The following is a 26,460-nucleotide window of genomic DNA, read 5'->3' on the forward strand; positions in this document are numbered from 1 at the left end:
CCTTACAAAAACAGGTAAGCATATATTTGGTGGGCACCTTGCTTCACTCATTAGATGAGCTTTAAACTAGAACAATATGGGAAGGGGAAGTGAAAGGCCAGGTAAAAATATTCAGCTAATTACTACATTTAAGAACCTCGCTATTAGAAGTGGAAAGAAAGAACAAAGACAAAAAATTCAGAAGGGAAGTAGAAGAGTAAGAGACACCGATCACAAACTAAACTGTTTTTACACAAATGCACAGAGCATGAGAAACAAACGAGGATTGGAGCTCCTATCACAGGAAGAGAAATATGATGCCATAGGCATCAGGAAAACTGGCTTGAAGGATACAATTTTATTTTCTCATAAGAAAGAGACCTAAAAAAGAGAAGCTATTGCGTTGTATGTTAGGAAAACATTCATCTCCACTGAGATTAATGCTTCGGAACATAGGAGTGCTGTAGTAACTGGGTAAGAATACAAGGCGAAAACAGAAAGGACACCATTGTAGGCGTTTACTATAGGCTGCCTGGACAAGCACAAGATATTGATGAACTCTTTCTTCATCAGGTGGCCAAGCTCTCAAAAAAGCATGATCTAGTGATTATGGGAGATTTTACCGATCCAGACATTTGTTGGGAATCTCTCTCAGGTAACAGTAATGGATCCAACAAATTCTTATCCGCTTTTGCTGACAACTTTATCTTCCAAAAGGTAGAAGAGAAAACAAGGGGATCTGCTATCTTGGACCTAATTCTTACCAACAGGGAGGAAATGGTTGAGAAAGTAAGGGTGGCTGGGACCTTAGGAGGCAGTGATCATGCTAGCCTTGAATTTTGGATAAAAATGGGGAATTACCTGAGAAAACTCAGACCTCAAGGTTAGATTTCAGAAAGTTAGTTTTTAATAAACTCAAAAGAGGGTAGGAAGAATCCGATGCCTGGATGTTCAATTGACAAATGTCCAAGAAGGTTGGGAAATATTGCGAAATAAGATTCTCAAAGCACAATCATTAGCAATCCCTAAAAGGAAAAATGGGAAGCATTTAAAAAGACGAGGATGGATGAACACAGGATTTGCACACGTTAAAAAGGAAGAAAATATGTTTATCAAATGGAAAGAGGGGGGAATATCTAATGAAGAATATAATGTGATCTGCAGAAACTGTAGAGCAAGTGTCAGAGAAGCTAAAGCTAATAATGAATTGAGGCTTGCAACAGAGGCCAAAAGCAATTAAAGGATTGGGAGGGGGGGGGGGGGGGTCAAATGCAAAGGAAAAGTCAAAGATGCTATTGGATGCTTACAAGATGAAAATGGTGAATTGGTTAAGAATGATGAAAAGGCAGAACTTTTTAAATTCCTGGTTTGTATCGGTTTTCTCTCAAAGTAGATGGAACATCAACTGGTTTTCCCTGTGCTATTGGGGAAATAAAAGAATGCAGGCTATCTGTAAGCAGAGAGATGGCGAGGGAACACATGGCTAACTTAAATGAATTCAAGTCTCAAGATCCAGATGAATTGCATCCTAAAATACTAAAGGAAGCAGCGGAGGTAATTGCTGAGCCACTCGCCATAATCTTTGAAAATTCCTGGAGACCAGGAGAAGTCCCAGAAGATTGGAAAAGGGCAAATGTTGTCCCCATCTTCAAAAAAGGGAAGAAGGTGGATCCAGGAAACTACAGGCCTGTGAGCCTGACTTCTATACCGGGAAAGATCGTTGAACAAATTATTAATCATGTAAGCAAGTACTTGGATGAAAATGGAGTAATTAACCAGAGCCAGCATGGGGTTGTAACAAGTCATGCCAGACAAATCTAAATGCCTTCTATGACAATCTAAGACTGGGTTGATCAGGGAAATGCAGTGGATATAGTATATCTTGACTTTAGTAAAGCATTTGACAAAGTATCTCATACCATACTTATTGAAAAAATGACCAAATAAGGGATTCACAAGGCAACTGTTAGATGGATTCACAACTGGCTGAGTGATCGTACTCGGAGTGGTCATAAATGGCTGCATATCCAAGTGGGAGAATGTATCAAGTGGGGTACCACAAGGCTCTGTCCTGGGCCCAGGGTTGGTCAACCTTTTTATAAATGATCTGGAGGAGAGAATTGATGGGGAAACTGATCAAATTTGCCGTGGACACAAAGCTAGGAGGGATAGCTAACACTAGGGAAGAGAGAGGATTCAAAAGGATCGAGAAAAGCTTGAACAGTGGGAGACTAGCAGAATAGTATTTAACAAGGAGAAATGCAAAGTCCTACATTTGGGGAAGAAAAATTTTAAAAAGCACATACAGAATGGGAGGGATTGGGCTAAGCAGCACATGTGAAAAAGACTTTGCACAAGAAAAGACTATAAAAGCTTAAACCAAAAAACTGCAGCATGCAGAACCGTTTTCCTGGACTGGAATACCTGCGCAGAGGTGCCAGAAGTTGGTTGACTCAATGCACAGATGTCAGGGTTTTTTTTTAATAGGAAAAAGTATTTTCAATACATTTATAGAAATGAGTTATAATTTGTGCTTTAATTCCTTTTAATTTTTTTCTTCACTACTGTATATGTACCCTTGAATTGTAAATATTACCAAAAGTGATTTCTAAGAAGGTCAACTAGTGATCTGGTGCCCAGGCCATGAGCATCTAAGGTTTATTCATGTGCTTGGGGAGTAAAAACTGGTCTGATCCCACAGAAGTGCCACGGTAGAAGCGTTCCTGCTGGCAATGATGGGTGTCTGAAGAAAGAGGGCATCGCAGCTACAGACCACTATTTGGTGCACAGTGTAATGCCTCATGTCCACGGCATGTGTAGATTCCACAAATTGAATTTGCCTGTGCACATTGGGCCTAATTGTTCAGTGTACACAAGACCACGGCAGGGTGATGAGCAATTAAGTTGCACCGCCTCACAAAAAAAAAGGTCACTGGTCGATCAAAAGTTGTACTCGACAACATCTTTTCTTAGCGACTATCTGAATGATGGCTGCCCCCGTATAAGGGGGACTTTGCTTTTGGCTCTAATATGTGTTTACATGGACTAAGTTTTCCCAACTTCTCTGGATTGAAGCCAGCTGTCTCCTGCTTTGTATTTGCTGAACCGTTATCTCCATGTTAAATATTTAACAATGATGCCATCGTGTTCCTGTGGTGCACCTTCCCTTTCCTGGTATATATCTACCTTCCAGCAGCTGCAGGGTATTCTACACGATGGGGATGTACGCACTACTGCTGTCCGTGCTGGCCCTCCTAACTCCGGCTAAGAGCCAAGGAAGCATTGCATTATGGCTATAGGCGGACGGGTCTTTTATGGCATCAATGTGGATGGATAGTTAGATACTAGAGAGCTTCAATGTAATAAGACATATATTAAGGGAACCTTTAAGCAAGAGGCTCCTCAAGGTAAACTACCACCCTTAGGTCGGCTCCACATGGGTCGGAGGTTCTGCAGCATTTACAGTAGAAGCAATGGGGGAAGATGTCCAAAATCTCCTGAAAATGGACTGGAACATTTCTGTATCAAATGGACAGCATTTTTGAAACTGCAGATTTTAAATCTATCTCGCCTATTTATGCTGCGGATTTCACCATCTAAATACAAGGGTTAACCCCTTAGTGACACAGGCTATTTTGGAAAAAGGACACCGAGTTTTGGAGGACTTTCATCTCCACTTTTCAAAAGCCCTAACTTTTTTAAAAATATATATACTTCCATTGACACGGCCGTATAAGGGCTTGTTTTTTGCATGACGAGTTTTTATTGGTAGCATTTTTAGGTATCTATTGTACAACTTTTATTAGTTTTTGTGTTTTTTTTGCAGGTTACAGAGAATAAAAATCCCCAATTCTGCCATTTTTGTCCTATGATTAGGGTTGCAACCCGCCCGGTATTTTTGTGTGAAAGTACCCTTTAGGTTGTTTTATATAGAGGGTTTTATTTGGGGGTGGAAACGCTGCAGTTCTTGATGCAGGTTTTGGGCTGAGGCCATGAGTGGAATAAAAAGCAATGGGAAACGTAAAGAATGGACTACAGGTACTTGTACACCTGGGTGATCTATCAGACGAATAACTGCTTGAAGGAGTGAATGCAAATAGTCCTCCCATATAACCTCAGCCACCACCCGGGTGACCAGTGATAAAAAGAAAACGCAGGTAGAAGTGGCTCAGGAGAAGTCAATGGTCTTTTATCACCACGTAATATGCAGTAACAATACACCCCTGTAAGTAAGCCCTTAGGCTGGGTTCTCACAGGGCAAAATCCCACCGGAAATTGCTGCGGCAAAACCGCAAGATTTCCTCTCAGAAAGCGCAGCTCGAAAATCTGCGGCACTTAGCTGCGGGTCTTAAAGCGGCTTGACCGTATGCTTTTCTGTTCCTGGACGGCGCTCCCATAGAAAAGAGCACAGCCGCAAAGGAAAGAAAAAATTGACATGCTGCGGCCGGAAAAAACGCGTCACACCACTGGCTGAAGCCAGCTTTTCCGCGACAGATTGGCCGTCCCATGTGGATGAGATTTTTGACAAATCTTGTCCATATGGCTGGCTAAGCATAGGATTAGCAGCCGTAGCCAGATTTGCCGCAGCAATATCCCAGACGGAATTTCCTTGGCAAATCTACCCTGTGTGAGCTAAGCCTTAAGGTTCCACCCACCTTTAACAGCTATCAGCTGAACAACCACCAATGTGCTCCTCGTGGCTGGGAGAAGTTGCTCCTGGACGATATTTAGATCCTCTTCTTTATACATGGTCGTGCCGTTAGGCTGTGATTGAGCCCACTCCCATGGATGAAAAGCAACCTAAGAGTCCACTGTAGTCCGATCCCTGTACTTCTTGCAGAATGTCTGTCTGTCCTTGATGTTTTTCTTGGATAGAAGTGGCTTCTTTGCTACTGTTCTTGACACCAAAAAAATAAGTAAGGGACATAAAAAAAACACAAAAAATGGCCATATACTTACTATTGTGCTAATGCAAGAGAGTGGGTAATGCACCCATTCCTCAGCATGCAGACTAATATCAAACTTCTAACGACCACTAGTTTGTGGGTGGGTGCTTCTCATGCTCCGCCCCTGGTGACAACATCATCCCACCCCCTGATCACATAACGGTGATGTCATTACAGGTCTTACAGCATATATAAATCACAGAGCCGGACTGACAGAAGAACAAAGTTAGGGCTCTTGGAAGGGGAGGACAAAAATAACAAGATGAGAATACAACTAAGTCGTTATTCTCTTAGACACAACTTAGGGGTCCTGACAGAAGGCACTGACCTACCGCCAGCACAGAGATCCGGCGGGCTGAAGGACCTATGGTGATGTCATTGCTGTGGGAGGCGCTATTCTGGAGTTTGGTAGAAAGTACCTTATACTGGGTAAGCCGACAGCAGCTACCAGAACCTGTGATGACATCACCATCATGTGCTCACCTGTGTGAGTGGAGTCAGAGATCATATGAGCAGGGATAGATCACTGTATCCAGGAGTCTGCTGTGCTGGTTGTCATCCCTTCTCTGCTGGATGAGCTGCGTATGTGATGTCTGGGACTCAGGATGGATGTGGATGTAGCACAGCTGTGTGTGTGATGTGTGGAGGATCAGGATAGATGTAGTAGAGCTGTGCTTCTCCCAAACATACAGGAGCAATGCGCTGATGAATAATGCCTTGTCCAGCAAGATGGAGCATCTCGTCACAAGGCAAAAGTGATAAGTAAGTGGCTCTGTGAACAAAAGTTGAAACTTTCAGTCCCTGGCCAAGAAACTTCCTAGATCGCAATCCCATTTATATCTGCTGTCATTTGGATTTTGCCCAGAAGCTGATATCCAGCGTGCCAGGGCAAATGGCAGAAGTTTTGGAAAATAATGGTTAACACCGTAAGGCTGCTTTCACATCGGCAGTGTTACTTCCAGTATTTTGTGCCAGATCTACAATGGATCCTCTGGATGGAGGTTCCAGCGCAGATGTGAAGGCAGCCGAAATAGTGAGTCTTTGCCTAAACTTTATGTATTTTCAAAAAAAGTTTGAAACATTATGAAAGGCTTATAATTGTACTTCAGTAACGATAGAAACCTCTGACTAAGGCCCCTGCACACGGGATTTTACCGCAGAATTTCCGTCCGTGCCCGCCTGCATAGGATTGCATTACAAAACGCAATTCTATGTAGACGGCTGTGAAAATACACGTGGAAAACAAATCGCGTCATGCTCTATTTCTGAAATGTAATTCCTGGCGCTCTGGCTTCGCTCTGCGCATGCGCTGGCTGGGCGGCAGCCAGTACATCACAGAGCCTCAGTCCCTGCAGGGGCGCGGGCCGGTCTCGCAGGGGATCTAACCCGGCCATCTGCAGGCGACCTAAAAGATATAAAAACACCGAAGCAGCAAACTTTGTGAAAACCACAATTTGTGTCAGTCTCAACTTTTGGCCACGACTGTACAGCAAATGTGTTTTGAATGTTTGCTGCCTATAGTGGAAAAAAATATTGCATGCTTTCCAAGTGCTCTAAAATGTTGGGAAGTCATTGCCAGAGACTTTCACAACTTTTGCTGATTGTACACTGTTGTTTGTGCTGTAAAATTGCAACATGTTCTAATCCTCTGAAAAGCAAGAGTCTCTGCAGATTCATATGACAGAGCCGACAAATGGCACCTCCCTATAGCACCATATTACTTAGATCATTGCTGATGAAGAGAAGTTGGGGGGCCCCAAGATAAACTTTTGCACCTAGGACCATGAGCCTTTAGCTACGCTCCTACCTCTAGGGAAGAATATACCTCTGGTATGACATATGAGGGAATGTACCCAAAAAACTGCTGTACACCTCCTTATGGAGCCAGAGGCACATAGAGGCGCAGTGCAATCCCATGGACTTCTATGGGTGATGTCCTAAGGCTTGTTGGTTGTATGAAGCCATGAAATATACATGATGATGGGTTCACGTCTGCAAAATCCATCAATAATCTAATATGTTGTTAGCTATTTAGTCGTTCACGACCCTGAAGGCAAGCTCCCTCCATGTTTTTCGGTTTTGCGCCAAGCGATGTAGGAGTCATCCATATACTCCGATCCCAAACCCGGAAAAATGGGGAGGGTTAGGGAAAGACCTGGTGACCTACCCTGTAAAACCTTTGCCTTGGAAACCCTATAATCTAATATGCAAGATCCAACCATGCCCAATCTGGTGTTCAATGGGAGATAAACCAGCTTATGCTCCGCTGATCCAAGCGTGTGTGTTTATGGCGGAGCTGCTGGCCGAAAACTTGTAAAACTCTATGTCCAGCAATAGTGACTGATGCTACTAAATTAACATGGAGATGAGTCTGAACACCAAAGCAATGACATTTGTGCTGCTGCTAGGATCTATGGAAATCATGCAATCACTGAACTCCCACCTCCTCTTGGGGCAGGGAGGACATTATATTTTCTAAAGTCACCAGATTTTCCCAGGGTCAAAGCGGGACAGAGAGGTGGGGTCAGGGGCGGGGCTTACCACAACATGATTTCAGCTCCATCATTATATAAGAGACAGGAAGCAAATTCACAGTATTTCTGCGTCCAAAAAACAATCAAAATCCTTAGCATTGGTGCGGATTTTGACTGGAAATACTATGCAGCGCTTCACCTCACCTTCTCCAAAGGCTGACCGTTGTCAGCGCTCCCTGGCTTCCGGTTCCCAGAGGCCTGTAAGCATATATCTATATTACACTCAAGTTCGGCACTAACAACCAATCAGGTTGAATCAGACAAGCCAAACAACCAATCAGGTTGCTAAAATTGTGAATCAGAACGAATGAGGTTGCTGGAATTGCCCCATAGTGCTGAACTTGAGTGTAATATATATATATATATATGCGGCCTGTAATGACTTCACCTGACCAGTGGTGCCACAACTGACTAGCTCGCTGGGAGGCGGAAGCCGGGGAGCACTAATTGTTGGAGGCCTTCGGAGGAGGTTAGAAGTGCCGCATAGTATGAAATCAGCTGCGGATACGTGGCTGATTTCCAATTAAAATCTACACCAATGGTGCAAATTTTGACTGTTTTTGAATGCGGAAAAGCTGCATAATTTGCCACAGCATACCTCAAGCTGAGTGGCCTCAGTAGTAATAGTGTCCCCTATATCAGTCCTAGTAGTAATAATGACCTCCCACAGTGGCCTCAGTAGTAATTGTGCCTCCTATATTGGCCCCAGTAGTAATACTATTACTGGGGCTGATATAGGGGACACTATTACTAATAGTGTCCCCTATATCGGCTCCAGTATGAGAAGTGATCCCCATAGTAGCCCCCCTGAGATCGATATACTTGCTTCCTTCTTGTCTTTAAAGCACTGCTGCTTCTCTGTGCTTCTGTGGGCGGAGGTGTGTGTGGCTGGACGCCGCCTCTCCTCTCCTGCAAAACCAAAGAGGAGAGGTCAGGGGAGGAAAATCCTGGCTGCACACACTGCCATCACTGTGTGCATCCCACAGCAGTGCCACTGAGTGATTACCAGTCAGGGTGTTGCGGCACCCCGGCAGGTAATCACCTTCATGGTCCTGAAAGCGGGGCAAGACAAGGCTGTGGTCCCCTTCGAGGTGAGACCATCAGAGATGACCAGGCCGGATGCAGCAGAATTCTTAGGGACGTTGACTTTAATAAAACAAAGACCAGGACCAGGCACACCGCACTAGGAACCCGGGAGCAGAAAAAAAACAGACGGTGCAGGTGGTTTGGGTCCACACAGAAAACAGTGGAGCAGCGGAGAACACAGGAACACTGACCATCAAGACAGCTAACAGGGAGCCATGAGATGACATAGTTCATAACAGCCACCAACTTTGTGACCAGAAAATCTAGCATAAAACAGTATGGTAGAGAGCAATGCCCCCACCTACTATGTGCCACTTATAATACATGTGTAACGCCCCAATGCACTTACAGTTGGTATGGCCAAAGGCATCCTGTTGTCACGGTAATGCCACACTTTATTTGGACCTTCCGGATGATGATGACGCAGAAATAACAGAGACCAGTCCAGTATAGTTTTGTAAACCGAGAGTGAGCAGTTTTACTAACTTTGGTATCAGTAAACAACAGGTTAACTTTACAACTTTACAACTTTCTGTGGATGGCCTTATCTCAGGTGAACAAGGATGCAATATAAGACAGGCAGGATACAGTAAGATTGATTTGATTCTCTGATTTTCAACTCTCTCTCTATTATTTAGCTGAAGACTGAATTACTAGACAATTTTCCCCACTAGTGAAGTTAGATGAACAGATTGGAGTTTACTATAACTGAAGGTATTTTTCTGAAGCAGAGGGGCTAGTGACAATATGCTGATCCTGGCTTTGATTTCACCAGGCAGCTGTAACACAGTTTTTGATGAAGATGCACCTCTGAAAGGGTCTTCTGGAACTCTGCTGTGGAATAACAAGGGAGCGGGTTTTGCACCACACTCAACCTTGGATGAGAATAACTCGCTGAATACTCCTCCTCGCCGACTACGGAACTGCAACTTTCTCCTTACGCTCTCCTCGCTGAGTCTGCTAACTGCTTTACTTCACTTCCTATTATCACTTCTCTCACTACCTGCCCACTTGCATAGGGACTTGTATGTGTGTTTCCCACCCTTGGACTCTGCACCAGTGGGATTAAACCTGACTATCAGCCAATGAGAGGCCAGCTGATGTCAGTGATGAGCTCTTGCTTAGAGCAAAATGGGAGACACAGGGTCTCCCCCACAGATAGCACCTTCTGTATCCATGGACGGCATACAGACAGGTAAGACAGGACAAGTGTGCTTCTAGTGTTCTGTAGTACCCACTGCGCCACTACACATGTATCATATTATATGGCAGAGGAACTTGGCTGCGACGACTACCTCTGCACCCCCTATAGCTACATACTGTTATATCTACTGATAGGGGTGTTTCTAAACTTCATGCTGGGGGTAAAATGTAATGACACCACCCCAAAATTTCTGAAATTAAGGTTGGAACAATTCCCCCCCCCCCCCCCCCCCTACAATCAAGGAAAGAATGTGCCGTGTCTCATGGTTGGCCCAACATTTGGGACACCAAATGTTCTGCATCCACTGGTGGAAATAAGGTTAAAACTTTCCTTCACCAAAAAAAAAGATTCCGTTTGCTACCCTAATGCCGTGTCTAAATAACCTGCCCAAGGCAGTGTGGCATGTTTGTGCCCTCCTTCCATCAGGCACTCAGCATCCCGGGCACATACCTCCGCAGGACTCCTAATATTGCCCTACCTACAGGATCATCCTAGCAGGATGATTTCAGACCCAAACTAATATATATGTTTAATGGTGAAAATTTTTTGTATTCAGCATCCAAAGAATAAGATAAAACTTGACGTGCACACAGGTCCCTCAAACTTTTGGCAGAACGTCTGCCTTATTCATAGCATACTGAACAAATGCACATCTAGTCTATAAGTAAGCACAGGAAGGAACATCATGTATGTAAATGACTCCCATCTTGTGTCAATTCAACCCCATGTATATCAGTTGTAGAAGGAATAGAAAAATGGAAAAAAAACAAGCAAAAAACATTAATATGGCAATGTCCATTGCAAATCCCAGCATGCAATCGACCAAAAAATTAAACAAAAAATTTTTGGAAAAGAAATGAAGCAAAGCATTGATATAGCAATATCCATAGCAATCCCCAGCAAACAGCCTACCAAAAAAAAAAAAATTAAATCTGAATAGACAGAAGTTAGGCATGAAACCTATAATCAATAATTGTAGAGTAGACCATTTCCATAATTCAAACCCTTCGGAGCCCTTGTGTCTAATCTGAGAACCCAAAAGGTTTCTCTTGCTAAACGTTTTTTTTGCCACTTGCCTCCTCTTGTGGGTTTAAACACCCTTTCTATTCCGATCACCTGCAATTGTGCAATATCACCAGCGTGATCTACGACAAAATGTCAGGCAGCGCCTGATAGGGGCCGGACCCCTCTATTTAGGCTATTGCTGGTGATGGAGGAAATCCTAGTTTTGAGTCTCCTCGACTTGCATCCCACATAGTGTAATTGACACAGATTGCAAAAAATCAGATACGCCACATAGGTGGAGTTGCAGTTGAGGAACTAATGTATGTCATATTTGGGATTAGTCGTTGTAAACCTTTTAGTTTGTACAATCCTTTTACATAGGCTGCAAATCCCTATTTCCACAGCGAAAGCAGCCCCTTAGATTTAACCAGTTTAGATTTGATATATTCTGCGTATTGTGTGTAAGTTTGTTGTTAATTGTTGGCACTTCATTGCCACAAATCTGATGCCACCATCCAGATTGCGTGCAAGGGAGTCGTTTTGGCTCAAAATGGGTAAATTGTTGCGTACTATCTTAACGATAGCAGAGAGATTTCTAGAGTAAGGGGTCGAAAAGGCCAAGAATGGATCATCCCTCAATGTGGCTGGCATGTGATAGATGGAAATCCCTGGATTTGTTCTCCACTCTGAGGCGTGCATTCTGAATGGTGAGTGCTGGGTAACCCCGCTGGAGGAACCTGCTGGGGATGTTTCTAGCTTCTTGCGTATAATCAGCTTGTTGTGCACAGGCCCTTCTGGCTCTAATGAATTCCCCAGTTGGTAAATTGGAAGTCACATGTGTAGGGTGACAACTTTTGGCATCAACTTGTTTTCTACTCTCTCACTAGTTTAATTTCCCATTAAACATAGATCTAAAAACTCTGTCTCCTTGTCATGTTGTGCGCATGTGAAGATCTGATTCCTTATTATCATTTAAATAATGGAATAAATTATGTGGAGAAGATGACCGGGAATCCTAAATTATGATTATATCATCAAGGTATCTTCCATACCACATGACGTTGTCCAAAAAAATGTTACGAGAATTGTACAAAAAACAATCCTCCCACCATGCCATGTATAGACTTGCCAACGAAGGGGGAAAAGCCCATAGGGCATCCACATAATTGTAAATAAGATTTGTTGTCAAACCAGAAAAAATTGCGTGTTAGCAAAACAGAAGTCACCATAATAATATCTTCTTTCTGATCCCAAGAATAGTTACTGAAAATGTCCAAATGATATCTGATTGCTAGAAGGGCCCTTTCGTGTGGTATGGAAGAGTATAGTGCCTGTACGTCACAGGTTATCCAATTGTGGTGCTCCTTCCATTGTAATTTATCAAGAACCTGCAGAACAAATTTAGTATCCTTGAGAAAGCCCGAAACCCAGGTGACCAATGGGTAAAGCAGGGCATCCAACCACTGAGATAATTTTTCAAAGAGGGACCCCCTGTTGGCATTAAAGGGGTGGTCTCGCGAAAGCAAGTGGGTCTATACACTTCTGTATGGCCATATTAATGCACTTTGTAATATACATCGTGCATTAAATATGAGCCATACAGAAGTTATTCACTTACCTGCTCCGTTGCTAGCGTCCCCGTTGCCATGGTTCCGTCTAACTTCGGTGTCTTCTTGCTTTTTTAGACGCGCTTGCGCAGATCCGTCTTCTCCCTTCTTCTCCCTTCGGCTCCGCTCGGCAGCATCGGCATTTTGGCTCCGCCCCCTTGTACGCATCATCGCGTAGCTCCGCCCCATGACGTGTGCCGGTTCCAGCCTCCTGATTGGCTGGAATCGGCACATGACGGGGGCGGAGCTACGCGATGACGCGAAAAGGGGGCGGAGCCAAAACTCCGATGCTTCCAAGACCAGCCGAAGGGAGAAGATGCATCTGCGCAAGCGCGTCTAAAAAAGCAAGAAGACACCGAAGTTAGACGGAACCATGGCAACGGGGACGCTAGCAACGGAGCAGGTAAGTGAATAACTTCTGTATGGCTCATATTTAATGCACGATGTATATTACAAAGTGCATTAATATGGCCATACAGAAGTGTATGACCCCACTTGATTTCGCGAGACCACCCCTTTAATAGGTCTAAATTTGAGAGGAAAACAATCTTTGTGAATTTTGGAGAGGGCATTAAATATGGGACAAATAGGATGATCTTCCCCAAAGAATTTGCACTGTTTAGGGTTAATCACCCCAAGAGTAAGACCTCTAGCGAGTAGGTTGTCCAGATCCTTGGAATAATTTCCAGTGGGGTTCCCTGGTAGTGAAACATATATGTAAGAGAATTAGACAGCATGGACACCACCTCTCTGATGTATAATGCCTTATCTAGAACCACAATCGTGCCCCCCCATCAGCCTCTTTAATGTTAATGTTGGGATTTCGGGACAGTTCCTCAAGGGCATTTCTTTCAGCATACCATAAATTCTGTTTATTTTTGAAAGATTGTTTATCCAAATTTAATAGCTCCTCCACCTGTGCTTGAAACTGGTCCATCACATTAGCTCTGGTCTGTAAAGGGTAGAAATTAGGATTGGTGATTTGGGTGAGATGGAATGTGTTGTTCAATTCCATATGTTGGTCTGCCTTCAGGTCAGTGTTCAGACTATTCAGCATACTTATGCAAAGCTGTTCTTTGGCTGAAAGAAGGAGTGAGGGAATGTGGTATCATTATGGGGGAAGGAGAGTCTTTTTGATTGGATGTAAATATTTAATGTTCTCTCTGTTTCTCATTTGTAGGGCTAGTATCGGCCTATCGGACCACAGCACTAGTTGGTGATAGCGTGATTTTACGTTGTGTGAGCCCCATTACCCATCATACAAGTCTTGCATGTTGGGGAAGGGGAGCCTGTTCAAGTACTGGATGCAACTTTCCTGTAGCCACAGTCAATGGAAGCAGAGTGATCTGGACAAAATCTATGAAATACCAGGTAAAAGGAGATATTACTGATGGAGAAATGTCCCTGACCATCGCTGATGTGAACCTGGATGATTCGGGAGTGTACTGCTGCCGCGTGAAGATTGAAAGTCTCGGGATTGATCTGAAGAGAGAGATCCAGGTGGAGATACAGCATCGTAAGTAATTTTCTATATGAGTAGGCCATCCAGCTTTCCCAATACGCATCTCTGTTTGTAGCTCTTAAAATGGGCCATCCTAAAAAAGGTGTGTTGGCATGACAAGATTCCTAGACAGCTGTACTTACTGGAGACACTGGCTTAGCTATTTAGACTGGGACACAACCCCTACACAATCCCAGCATGACATGACTTATATAAAATTTCATTCTCTCCACAGCCATGATGCCAGACAATCTTGTGCAAGGGTCAGTAGATGATACATTGACTCTACCCTGCAAATATACACCTGATGATGGTCCAAGAGAGGTTTGCTGGGGAAAAGGTAGCTGTAGTATCTTCAAGTGTAATAACAAGGTTCTCAGTACTGATGGCGCCAACGTGGATTGGACTGAATCCAACAGATACAAGTTGTTGGGGAATATCACAAATGGAGATGTATCTCTAACCATCAGTGGGCTGACAAAGGACCAGGAAGGGACCTATTGCTGCCATATATGGGTCCCAGGAATATTCAACGACATTAAAAAAGACATAAAACTGGAAATACGAGATGGTAGGATTTCTTTTATTACTTTATGAGCATTGCAATATCCCATGTAGAGGGTCTTCCTCTGGTAGGGTTTTCTTTCACTTCAAGAAGACCAACTGGCTTTACATAGTCCAGTATTTCATCCCTTGGTGAAAATCAGGCTATGACCTCAACCATATAAAGAGAGCTGTTGAGCACTTTCGATGCCTAGATGTCATGTCCAATGTCATGGGAATTTTTAATGTTTTCGAAAATCTCTCCTGGATTAACCAATCCTTTCTTCTCATAGAAAACTGGGCAGCAATGCCCAAAATTTTAATGTCAAGGTGTCTCACAACTGTCTGTAGCATCGAGGCATCTAAAGCTCGAATCACTCTATTGTCATGGCTTCTGTTCCTAATAGAGCCCTGCCCAGTAGGATAGAATTGTTTTCAAACAGATCCTAACACATCCTAATAGATCCCACTGACTTATAATGGGGTCTGTTAGGTTTCCAGTAGGGTTCTGGTATTATATTGCTCGGTGTACTTAGGTTATCAATGATTCATTAGTGGATCTCAAACATAGGTGACCTCAGTTGGCTAGCATAATAGAGGGCTCTGATGCTCTTGAGAAAGTACAGGCTCATAAAATGGAAGAATCTGTCTCAAAATGGCCGCTAGATACAAAATGGAGCATTATAAGATGTAAATAAGCTTGTGTGTAGTGAAACAATTATTCAAGCAGAAATAACTTTACAGCAGTATATTCGGTACAATGTGTAATGATGTGTCTCTCTCTGTTCTTTTTCATGAGAACCAAGTCTGGACAACAGTTCTTATCAGGAAAAGTCCTCCCACACCTGCGGAGAAACTTGGACAAGGGAACTGACTGTACTACAGCGAGTTGAATAACAAAGGGAGGACCAGGGAGGACGAGATAACGCTGAAGCTTGAGAACATAAATATATTCTCACTAAACAGTGCATGATTCTAATGTTTTTTCTAACCCAATGAGATTAACCCCCGTGACTAATGACGTATTCATTTTCTGTATTAGAATTATAGTCAGTCAATAAACTTTTCAGTGTGTACACGCCTTAAGCAGAGTGGGCTGTATATACTTGCCGCGGCTCATCTCTACATGTCTGTGAGAGCTAATTACTATAAATCATAGTTTTTGGCCTCTCTGATGCATCCAGGTATGAACTAATTTGGAACCCAAGGCTTGAAAGGTTAATGTGACCGGTCATGTGTAACGGTCCTTAACAGTTGGCGTAGTCGGCAGGATTTACTTTTGACTCTTGTGTCACTCATCGGACGACGACATCGGACTGGGAGAACATATATCCACTGTGCCAGACCAGAGGACTGATCAACCTCACACACAGCCCGGTAAGTGTCATATTTATTATATGATGTCTGCCGTTGGTCTGTTTGGCTCAGTTGATTGACAGACTCCTAGGTCAGTCGGATGTTTGATGTTTGACATCATAGTTGTCATCGGTAAAGAAGTTTACCTCAGGTCCTACAGACGAGCGTCACAATCTGAAACCAGGTGGCAGGTTTGATCCACATGTGTATATATATAGATGCAATCAGAGTGCCAAGGGGGGGTGCCAGATGAGTTTAAAGCCAGGGATCAAGTTAAGGCCGGATTTGAGTCCCTGTTTGGAATAGTAACCATCAATAAGAATGTTTGTATATATATTACAACTAACAAAGGTTCGTGAACTATACAAGAGATGCACTTCAAGGGCTTGCTGATCAGTTGGGCCCCACGGCCACCATGGCTTTCCGGAACCGAGTGGCTCTGGATATGATGCTAGCCGAGAACGGTGGTGTTTGTAAAATGATTGGTGAAAACTTGCTGTACATATATTCCAGATAATACAGGCCCCACAGGTAAAGTGACTATCGCAATAAAGAAATTGGCCACATTGTCAGAAGAGCTGAAGCGTAATTCTGGGATAACTAACCCCTGGGATGAGTGGTTTGTATGGACCGGACAATGGAAACAAATCTTGATGCAGATAGGAATAGGGATTCTGGTTACTCTTATCATACTCCTGCTACTTTCTGTCTGTATTGTGCCCTGCATAAGACGCTCCTGTGCTAAGCTTACAGATCAGATGGTGCCTGTTGCTCCCGTGTATGTTGATGCGGAAACCCCAGGCAATGGCTATATGCCTATAATACAACAGAGCGATTTGTCCCCTTATGGATCTGTCTCAGCAGAAACAGGGGTGACCACTCTAGTCTCCCAGCCATTAGAATAGAGTAGCATGTATGTTGTAGATCCCTTCTGTGTCCATCAGGTCTTCGCGTTTAGTTAGTTAGGATTAGTTGTCGGGGAAGGGATTAGCCCTTGGACAGCTGACCAACAATGATAGGTAGGGCATAGATCATAAACTAGAGATAGGGAAAGCAAACCTTACCCCGCCCAGTAGAAGTTATAAAGTATCGTTTATTTTGAGAGAGTTTCTAGGGGGAATTGAGAAAGTACAGGCTCATAAAATGGAAGAATCTGTCTCAAAATGGCCGCTAGATACAAAATGGAGCATTATAAGATGTAAATAAGCTTGTGTGTAGTGAAACAATTATTCAAGCAGAAATAACTTTACAGCAGGAGATTCGGTACAATGTGTAATGATGTGTCTCTCTCTGTTCTTTTTCATGAGAACCAAGTCTGGACAACAGTTCTTATCAGGAAAAGTCCTCCCACACCTGCGGAGAAACTTGGACAAGGGAACTGACTGTACTACAGCGAGTTGAATAACAAAGGGAGGACCAGGGAGGACGAGATAACGCTGAAGCTTGAGAACATAAATATATTCTCACTAAACAGTGCATGATTCTAATGTTTTTTCTAACCCAATGAGATTAACCCCCGTGACTAATGACGTATTCATTTTCTGTATTAGAACTATAGTCAGTCAATAAACTTTTCAGTGTGTACGCGCCTTAAGCAGAGTGGGCTGTATATACTTGCCGCGGCCCATCTCTACATATCTGTGACAGCTGATTACTATAAATCATAGTTTTTGGCCTCTCTGATGCATCCAGGTATGAACTAATTTGGAACCCAAGGCTTGAAAGGTTAATGTGACCGGTCATGTGTAACGGTCCTTAACACTCTCACAGAATCATTGAGTCCCTTTCATTGCATATCTAGGTACAGTGGCATGTCCAAATGAGTGGTTGTGCATTGTTCTTCAACTCATCTCAATCACTTGAGGTCTGACCATCAGTGATCCCAACTCTGATGACTATTTCCATTGAAAAGTAATCAATGTTATGGTCCTGGAGAATCCCTTTAAAAAGGTTGTCCAGTTGTAAACTAATAATGGCCTATCCTTAGGATCATCAATAGTAGATCAGTGGGGGTCTGTTGCTCAGGACCCCCGCTGATCAGCTGTTTGCTGGGCTCATGTGCTCAAGCAGGAAGCAGACTGCTGTGTTCCCTCTGCAGTGTTCAGGGTTGGAATTACAGGTATAACATCCTTAATTGGAATTACTTCAATGTGAAATTTGCCTGTAAAACCAAGCCTGATCATTGCAGTGGGAGCAGAGCTGTCTGCTTCTGGCAGAAATCAGCTCAGTGCACGAGTACACTTGCTTGGTGAATAGCTTTTAAGTGAAGGTCCTAGACAACAGATCCCCACTGATCTACTATTGATGGCCTGTCTTGCAGATAGGTAATCAATAATTTACAACTGGACAACCCTTTTAAGTCAGGCTTACCATTTGTTAGACCAGTTACTCATGCTTGCCACCCTCTTGCTATTCCTGGCAAATGTGGGCATTGTCCTGCTCCCTCTGTATTAATGAACTGCTGTATACTTTCTGTCAGCACTGCAGGAGGTAATACTCCACAGTGCTATTACCTGCCTATTTAGCTGAGCTGGGGATCCTTCTTCCTTGCCTGAGTGTTGGTGTATGTTTGCTTCTGTCACTTCAGCACAGGTCCTCTGTCTCTGACTAGTGTGTCTGCACCTTTCTCTGCCTTGTTTGTCTGCCCTCATTTCTGCGCCTGTTCCTATCCGTTTGTTCTCTGTCTGTCCCAACTCTGCTCCGTTTTCCGGTTACCATTCAGCCTGTTGCGCATGGTGCCTTTCACCTCTGACCACCGTGAGTCAGCTGCCAACCACACCAGGACTACTCCAAGAGGTAGGGGCCTGCTCGGCTCTCCACGGCGAAGTCCAGATCCATGTACAGGGGTTAAAGGGTGAATACTAGGGAGCCAACAGGATAATGCCCTCAAGTTTAGCCCAAAGCCAAACAAATTGGTTGGCACAGTGGGTCCACACTCACAATCCATAACATCAATTTTCCATTTTTTTTCAAGGGAAGGTGAAAACATGGTGCAAGCCTCTAGGAAGAATTTTGCTAGTTTTGGCCAAATCCACTAGTTAAAGGCAAATCAAAATGTCCTTAGAAATGAAACAGAATGCTTTATCTACATGTCATTTTACTTTTTTACGGTACCTTTATTTCCGCAGTCACTCTTGTGAGAGGGTCATTGAAGGTTACACTGGTATTACCTTGCTCCTATGACACCGACAGCGGCACTTACTCAACATGCTGGGGTCACGGCCCTTGCGGACTGCTCACATGTTACAATAAGATTCTTGAAAGTGATGGTGATGACGTGATCTGGAGAGAGTCAAGAAGATACCAATTAACAGGGAACTTAGCAAAGGGGAACGTGTCTTTGACCATCGAGGAGGCCAATGCGGATGATGGTGGAGTCTACTGCTGCAGAGTTAAGGTCCCTGGAGTTTTCAACGATCTAAAGAAGGAAATCCGTGTAGAGATACGTAACGGTATAGTATTTCGCATCCTTTATTTGTAGAGCACCATTATATTACTGTGTTTTGTACATAGAATAGATGCAGCAGGGTGGTAGGGCCGGCTCCAGGTTTATGTAGGCGCTTGGGCAATAGAGCCCGAGTGGGCCCCTTTGTGTCACATGTGGCAGTGAGATTCCTTGTATTGTAGATATTGCTGAATATTCCACCTATTTCTTGAATAAGTGAAAGCCATTGAAAATTTTGCAGCAGACTATATTCTGCAGAGTAGATTTATGTGAATCAGCAGTTAGGGTGGTGTTACGGCACTCTGCCCCCCGAGCGCCAGTTGGGGTGCCCTGATCTCCTGCACCCCACTGTCCCTGCCTACTTGCCTCGGCCCTGGCGGACAACTGGGCGGCAGTCCCTGCGCTGGCTAGGGACCTGGCGACTACCTGGATGGAACTACTAACAGGGGACAGAGTGCCGACAGAAGAGGCAGGTGTAACAGACCAACAAAACTACTAGGTGAATCAAGGCTGGAGGTGTAGCTCACAGGCAAACGAAAGGATGCTGACAAGCAACTAGGACAGACTAGAATAGACCTGACTAGAGGCTAGCAGAACCAATAACTGGCAGTGAGTTCAGGTCACTGCCAGCCTTTTAACTAAAAGCCTCCGCCCCGGGGCGGAGAGTGGGAGGAGTCGACTCTCCCACTGTTGCATAAGGGAGGTGGATGAGAGCGGGCGGCACCCTACGGGCGGACACGCCCACGCCGCAGCACGCTGGCTGCTCCACGCCGCCGGGAGATCCCTGACAGCACAGCTCCGGGACGCCGAAGCCGAGCTCGAAGCGGCGCGCGCCGGCCGCGGGACCCAGCGCCGCCCTGCATGGTAACAGGTGGTACCATACATTTTTATGAAAAACGCCATGTTCTTTGTACCTTTTTTCGTGAGTGTTTTTGTACTGGGCTATATAAAATTCATTTTCCAATCACTGATAGCTCCGCCCATTGGACTGTTCAGGTCTGAATCAGCGAATATATAAATGGATAAAATACTAATTATACTGAACCTTTCCCCATAAATCTATATATCGCTCTGCTCAGCTCCTCCTGCTCTACAACATGATGCCTGCAGTTTGGACATGTTTGAGTGGACAGATTACCTTTCCGCGTTGGTCGGGATCTGACGCCGGGCTTGCAGAGTGGTATGGCCATGCGTCTGTCATGCGTATGACAGTATTTAGGAGAGCCGACCCCCCTTCCGACCCATACGTATCACAGACCGATAGGCTATTCATGTGCTTCCATGAGGCACCGCATGTATTTAGGAGAGACTCTCTGTGTACAATGGGCTGTGATCATATAATTTCTCTCCATTCTATTCACAGTTGATGTCATCTCTGGACGCGCAGGTGACTCCATTACATTACCCTGTACATACAATGTCAGTGAGGGCACATCCCCTGTGTGCTGGGGGAAAGACACTTGTCCAATATCTAGATGTACTAACAGCATTGTCTGGACCGATGGCGAAGCAGTGTCCTGGACTATGTCCGAAAAATACAAGTTGATCGGGAACATAAAAACTGGAGACGTGTCCTTGACCATCAAAAGGTTGACGAAGGAGGATGAAGGAACGTACTGCTGTCGTGTGGAGATCCCGGGACTGTTCAACGACAAGACGAAGAAAATCAGTTTGAATGTGGAAGATGGTAACTTATTCGACGATCATGAAAATAATTTTTGATTAGATCTAGAATTTATATATTCACAAGGGGATCTGGAGTGCCCAAGAACAAGGATGTATATACCATAGAGGCGCCTATCAAGCATATCTAGTGAGTGAGTCCATTAGGTCCATAAAATCCAAAGATTGCCCGGGAAATTTTAAATCTCCTTGCTCCTGGCTACCAAAGGTAGCCGAGAGCCGCCTGGAGATTTCACGGAGGGCTGGGCATGCGGTCCTTAGTCTTCTGATCCATTGGATAATCAGATCTGTGAGGAGTGGTGATATTACTTACCTATGGCCCCCGGATTTGTCCCCAGATGGGATCTTTATCCGCGGACCTTTCCGTGGCTTCTGCGCATGTGTCTGTTGGCAAAATGGCGGACGCACCACAGAAGGTGGGGAGGGCCCAGGAAATTTTAAATTTACTTGTTCCTGGCGAACAAAGGTAGCTAAGAGCCTGGAACAGTGACCGAGGGCCACAGTGAGCGGTCCCCAGTCATGTGATAAAAAGGTAGCGATCTACCATAGGCCGATCTCACATGATCGGATAGGAATTACCTAATCCACTTACAGAAAACAGAACGCAGCAGTTTCTATTTTACTGCAGATATCCGCAACATAAAGCGCATTGTGCTCTACGGTCGCAGATAAACCTGCAGCCCATACGCAGCAACATTACAGCACTTAGTGATGATGTAGGAAATCTAAACAAACAATCAAAAACAGTGCGCTGCGCATGACCGGCTATGTGAGTATGCAGTTACGCTCAGTACACAGCGCCACGGCCGGGCTCACAGCTGGGATCCGCTGCAGGCCTCCGCAAGCGGATTCCACATCCGATCATGTGAGCCCGGTCAAAAAATACCCCCCAAAAAGCATGGGAGGAGGAGGGATACCTGATTTTATTTCCCCATGAGCCCCTCCCAACCAGCCTCCGTAATTCCCCCTGGGTTCGGACATACCACACAGCTTACATTATTACTTTTATCTAAGATTTACGGAATACCAAAAAAGAGCAATCTTTTTAGAAAGTAAAATTTTTTTCTGTGCAATGAGGCCTGGAATTTATTCAGTTGTGCCCTGAAATCCAACGGGTGTTCCTTCCATTAGAGGCCTGGCCCTGTGTCCTGTAAGCAGATTAGGGCCACAATAGGGGTATTGGGGTGTGTCTCCCCAGTTTTCCCTGTTTGAAACAAAGGAAACTATCATGAAAGTGACATCTATGAAAAAAATTAAATTTTATTTATTTTTCAAATGCTTTATAATAATTTTTACAAAATACTGTGGGGTCAGAATGCTCAGTGCACAACTAGATAAATGGGCTGAGGTGTCTAGATTTCAAAATGGGGTCATTTGTGGGGGGTGTTCTATTGATTTGGCAGCTTGATGTCTCTACAAGTGAGTAATGGGGACTGGAATTTATTCAGTTGTGCCCTGAGAGCCAAAGGGTGATCCCTCCATTATAGGCCGAGCCATGGGTCCTGTAAGCAGATTAGGGCCATAATGGGTATGTTTCTGAATACGGTACAAATAGGGGGATCCATTTTGGGGTGAAAGTCTTCATTTATTTGTGTGCTGTACAAAGAAACTGTTTTCAAAATGACATAATTGTCCAGAAAAATGAAAATCATAATTTTTTCCTTCTGCTTTACTTACATTAAAGGGGTTGTCCCGCGCCGAAACGGGGTTTTTTTTTTATTCAACCCCCCCCCCCCCGTTCGGCGCGAGACAACCCCGATGCAGGGACGTACAGAAAGCTCACCGGAGCGCTTACCTTAATCCCCGCGCTCCGGTGACTTCTATACTTACCTGTGAAGATGGCCGCCGGGATCCTCTGCCTCCGTGGACCGCAGCTCTTCTGTGCGGTCCACTGCCGATTCCAGCCTCCTGATTGGCTGGAATCGGCACGTGACGGGGCGGAGCTACACGGAGCCCCATAGAGAACAGGAGAAGACCTGGACTGCGCAAGCGCGGCTAATTTGGCCATCGGAGGGCGAAAATTAGTCGGCACCATGGAGACGAGGACGCTAGCAACGGAGCAGGTAAGTATAAAACTTTTTATAACTTCTGTATGGCTCATAATTAATGCACAATGTATATTACAAAGTGCATTAATATGGCCATACAGAAGTGTATAGACCCACTTGCTGCCGCGGGACAACCCCTTTAATTCAAAAACGGTGGGGTCAAAATTCGCAGTATACCCCTAGATGAATTCATTAAGGGGTCTAGTTTGGAAAATGGGGTCATTTGTGGGGGTTCTCCATCGTTGGCAGCTCAAGGGTTCTACAAGAGTGCAATGGGGCCTAAAATGCCTCCAAGCAAAGTGTCTGTTCTGAAACACAACGGGCTGCTCCTTTCGGTTTGGGCCCCGTTGTGCATATGGATATAAGATTAGGGCCACAATGGGTATGTTTCTAAACAGGGGATAAACAGGGAGATCCATTTTGGGTGCAAATCCTTTTTCATTTTCATGTGACTATAGAAAAAAAAGACTGTCTTTAAAATGACATATTTGCAAAAATATGAAATGTTATTCTTTCTCCTCTAAATTGCATTAACTCCTGAAAAAAAACATGGGGTCAAAATACTACTAACACCCCGAGGGAATACAATAAGAGGTGCATTTTTTAAAAAGGGGGGCATTTGTGGGGGTATCTATTATTCTGACACCTGTGAGCCTTTGCCATCTTGACTTGGTGTGGGAAAAGAAAATGTTCCTCAAAATGTTAATAATTAATCTTCATTTGTACGTCTCCTAAATGGTTAAAAAAAACTAAAGTTTTTTCAATGTGCTTCTAGAATAAAGTAAACGGATGGAAATATATATCTTATCAAAAATTCGCACAATATGTTTGCGCATATTTGCAGTTGAAAATGTGAAAAAAATTACAATTTTTCCAATTTTGGCTCTTTTAATATATTTACACAGATTCTATTGGTCTATTTTTACCACCTAAATGAAGTACAACATGTGGTAAAAAAATAATGTCAGAATCACTTGGATATGCAAAATCAGAGTTATTCTATATTAAGGCCCTTTTACACGCATTGATTATCGCTCAAAATTCCTCAAAATGGACGAAAATCAGCAATAATCGTTACATGTAAACATGGGCATCTGACACTTTTTGTTTAAACGATGGATTACACTTTACATAAAATCCATCGTTCAGCCAATGAACACATTTCATGGTCTCCCGGCGGCCTGTTTACACTAGCCATGAGGAGAACAATGCAATCTGCTGGCAGCCAGGAGGAGAACAATGGAATGTGCAGCAGCTGTTTGCACATCTGGGTGGGTGTTTAAACACACGCTGGGCTCTGCAAACAACTCCTGCAGGTCATTTTACATACAAATGAAGATGATAAAGTGTTAAAGGGGTTGTCCCGCGAAAGCAAGTGGGGTTCAGCACTTCTGTATGGCCATATTAATGCACTTTGTAATGTACATCGTGCATTAATTATGAGCCATACAGAAGTTATTCACTTACCTGTTCCGTTGCTGGCGTCCTCGTCTCCATGGAGCCGTCTAATTTCAGCGTCTAATCGCCCGATTAGACGCGCTTGCGCAGTCCGGTCTTCTCCCTTCTGAATGGGGCCGCTCATGCCGGAGAGCTGCTCCTCGTAGCTCCGCCCCGTCACGTTTGCCGATTCCAGCCAATTAGGAGTCTGGAATCGGCAATGGAACGCACAGAGCCCACGGTGCACCATGGGAGAAGACCTGCGGTCCACCGTGGGTGAAGATCCCGGCGGCCATCTTCGCAAGGTAAGTAAGAAGTCACCGGAGCGCGGGGATTCGGGTAAGTACTATCCGTTTGTTTTTTTTTAAACCCCTGCATCGGGTTTGTCTCGCGCCGAACGGAGGGGCTATTGAAAAAAAAAAAAAACCGTTTCGGTGCGGGACAACCCCTTTAAGGGCTATTAACACTTAATGCAAATACATTGCTCAATCTTTCAATAGTTTGGCCATTTGAAAGATTATCTTTGCGTGTAAAGGGACCGTTAAAGTGACACATGTCAGATTCCCTAAATTTGGCCTGATTATTAAGGTGGAAACAAGCTAATATCGAAATGTCTTCGTTTTTCTTTTCTAGATGGATTCCAAGGATTCCAAACATTCCAAACTGAAGCCTTGGGAAGGTGATAAATGTATCCAGACTCAAACATGTAGAAAAACCATTTGTATATCTGTCATTCTTCGTTCTTAAAATGGACCCGATACACAGCGAAACCTGCGCTCACAAATTCACATAAGTACAATCAAAACATGTTTCCAGGCATCAGTTATGGGCTACAAGTGAAAAAAAACAGTGGTGAGGGTGCAAAACTGTTCTTGTATCAGGCACCTGTGGCAAGGATTGCTTTAATGCCAATGGTCAGGTTTGCCACTGAGACTCAGGCACGCCTCAAGTTTCCTGTAGCCGCACGCTTGACCCCTGACACCATATCAATCCTTGTGACAGGTACATAATACAAAATTTTCCTCCAAGGAACAGCCTTGCACCCTCACCACTGTTTCTTCCACCTCCAACGCATTGTAACTGATGAAGAGCCCTTGTTTCTTGAAACGTGTGTTTTTAATGCTGGCGTTCTATAATTCACCATAAACTAATCTATTTATATGAATTTGTGAAAAATAATCCCTATTGTGCCGTACACTAGGCTCGTTTTCTCAGGCTTTCCTGTCTCCAAATTTCATGCCCACCAATCTAGGTGAAGCATTCGAGCTTATTGGCAGCACCGCCGCCCAGATTTAGTCTCCAGTTCTCATAACATGGGAAATAACATTTACAAGCACCTTTTTTTGGGTCTGCTTCGCCTATTATTCAGATCTTCACCTAGTCATTCTTAAAACCATTCTTGTAGAAATCTATCACAGAAACAAGAATCCTTCATATCCTACCGAATAGGAATAGGGTGGAGCTAGCCTTGCTTGGTCTCCATTGAATAAAATCCCCCAGCTGGAAGTTTCTGCTGCTGCAAGCTGCCTCCCAGTCAATGGCAAACAGCCTATATTCTATAACCTTTGCTTTATGCATTGTTGATATCTCCGAGCCCTGGATATCAAGAGGCATGCTGTTCTCTTTTTCTCTGAAGAGGTCTATTAGCTTTCTGGGACAACCAAGTGGGTAACGTTAACCCAAATTATATAAATAGTTCCAGTTTTTCTCTTTATGTGACTTTCAGAATTTATATTGTTGCGTCTCCTAGATAACATCTAGTACCACCACTAGAGTGGGTGGGGTACATTGAACTCATGTACATGTATCACAGCTGTCTCAGAGAAAGGATGGTCTTCTTGTCCATGCTGACCTATGCCCGTGTTTGGTTGATTGTGTTTTCCTATGCTTTAATATGTGAGGCTCCTAATTGTTATGTTTAACCAAATGTGTGTTATTACATATCCCTGCAGCTTTGAATGAATTATACGGAGCCCCAAAGAAGCAAACAACTCTGTAGAGTAAAGGCGGCCATTTTGTACTCAGTATACAGAAGTCTACAGCGTCATCAGCAGCGAATCCTACAGCGGATATCAGTAGCTTTACT

General features: G+C 44.1%; 1 protein-coding gene across 1 annotated transcript; it reads left to right on the plus strand.

The window, feature by feature from the left end:
- Positions 1-3,174: 3,174 nt before the first annotated feature.
- LOC136610169 (polymeric immunoglobulin receptor-like) lies at positions 3,175-26,460 on the plus strand. Its single transcript, XM_066589414.1, has 7 exons — positions 3,175-3,242; positions 13,541-13,877; positions 14,098-14,433; positions 18,890-19,213; positions 20,570-20,893; positions 25,008-25,053; positions 26,327-26,460. Exons 1-7 carry the CDS (start codon positions 3,195-3,197, stop codon positions 26,334-26,336), a joined length of 1,425 nt encoding a protein of 474 aa, XP_066445511.1. The 5' UTR covers positions 3,175-3,194; the 3' UTR covers positions 26,337-26,460.

The sequence above is a fragment of the Eleutherodactylus coqui genome, chromosome 2, assembly GCF_035609145.1.
Source record: "Eleutherodactylus coqui strain aEleCoq1 chromosome 2, aEleCoq1.hap1, whole genome shotgun sequence".
Lineage (NCBI taxonomy): Eukaryota > Metazoa > Chordata > Amphibia > Anura > Eleutherodactylidae > Eleutherodactylus > Eleutherodactylus coqui.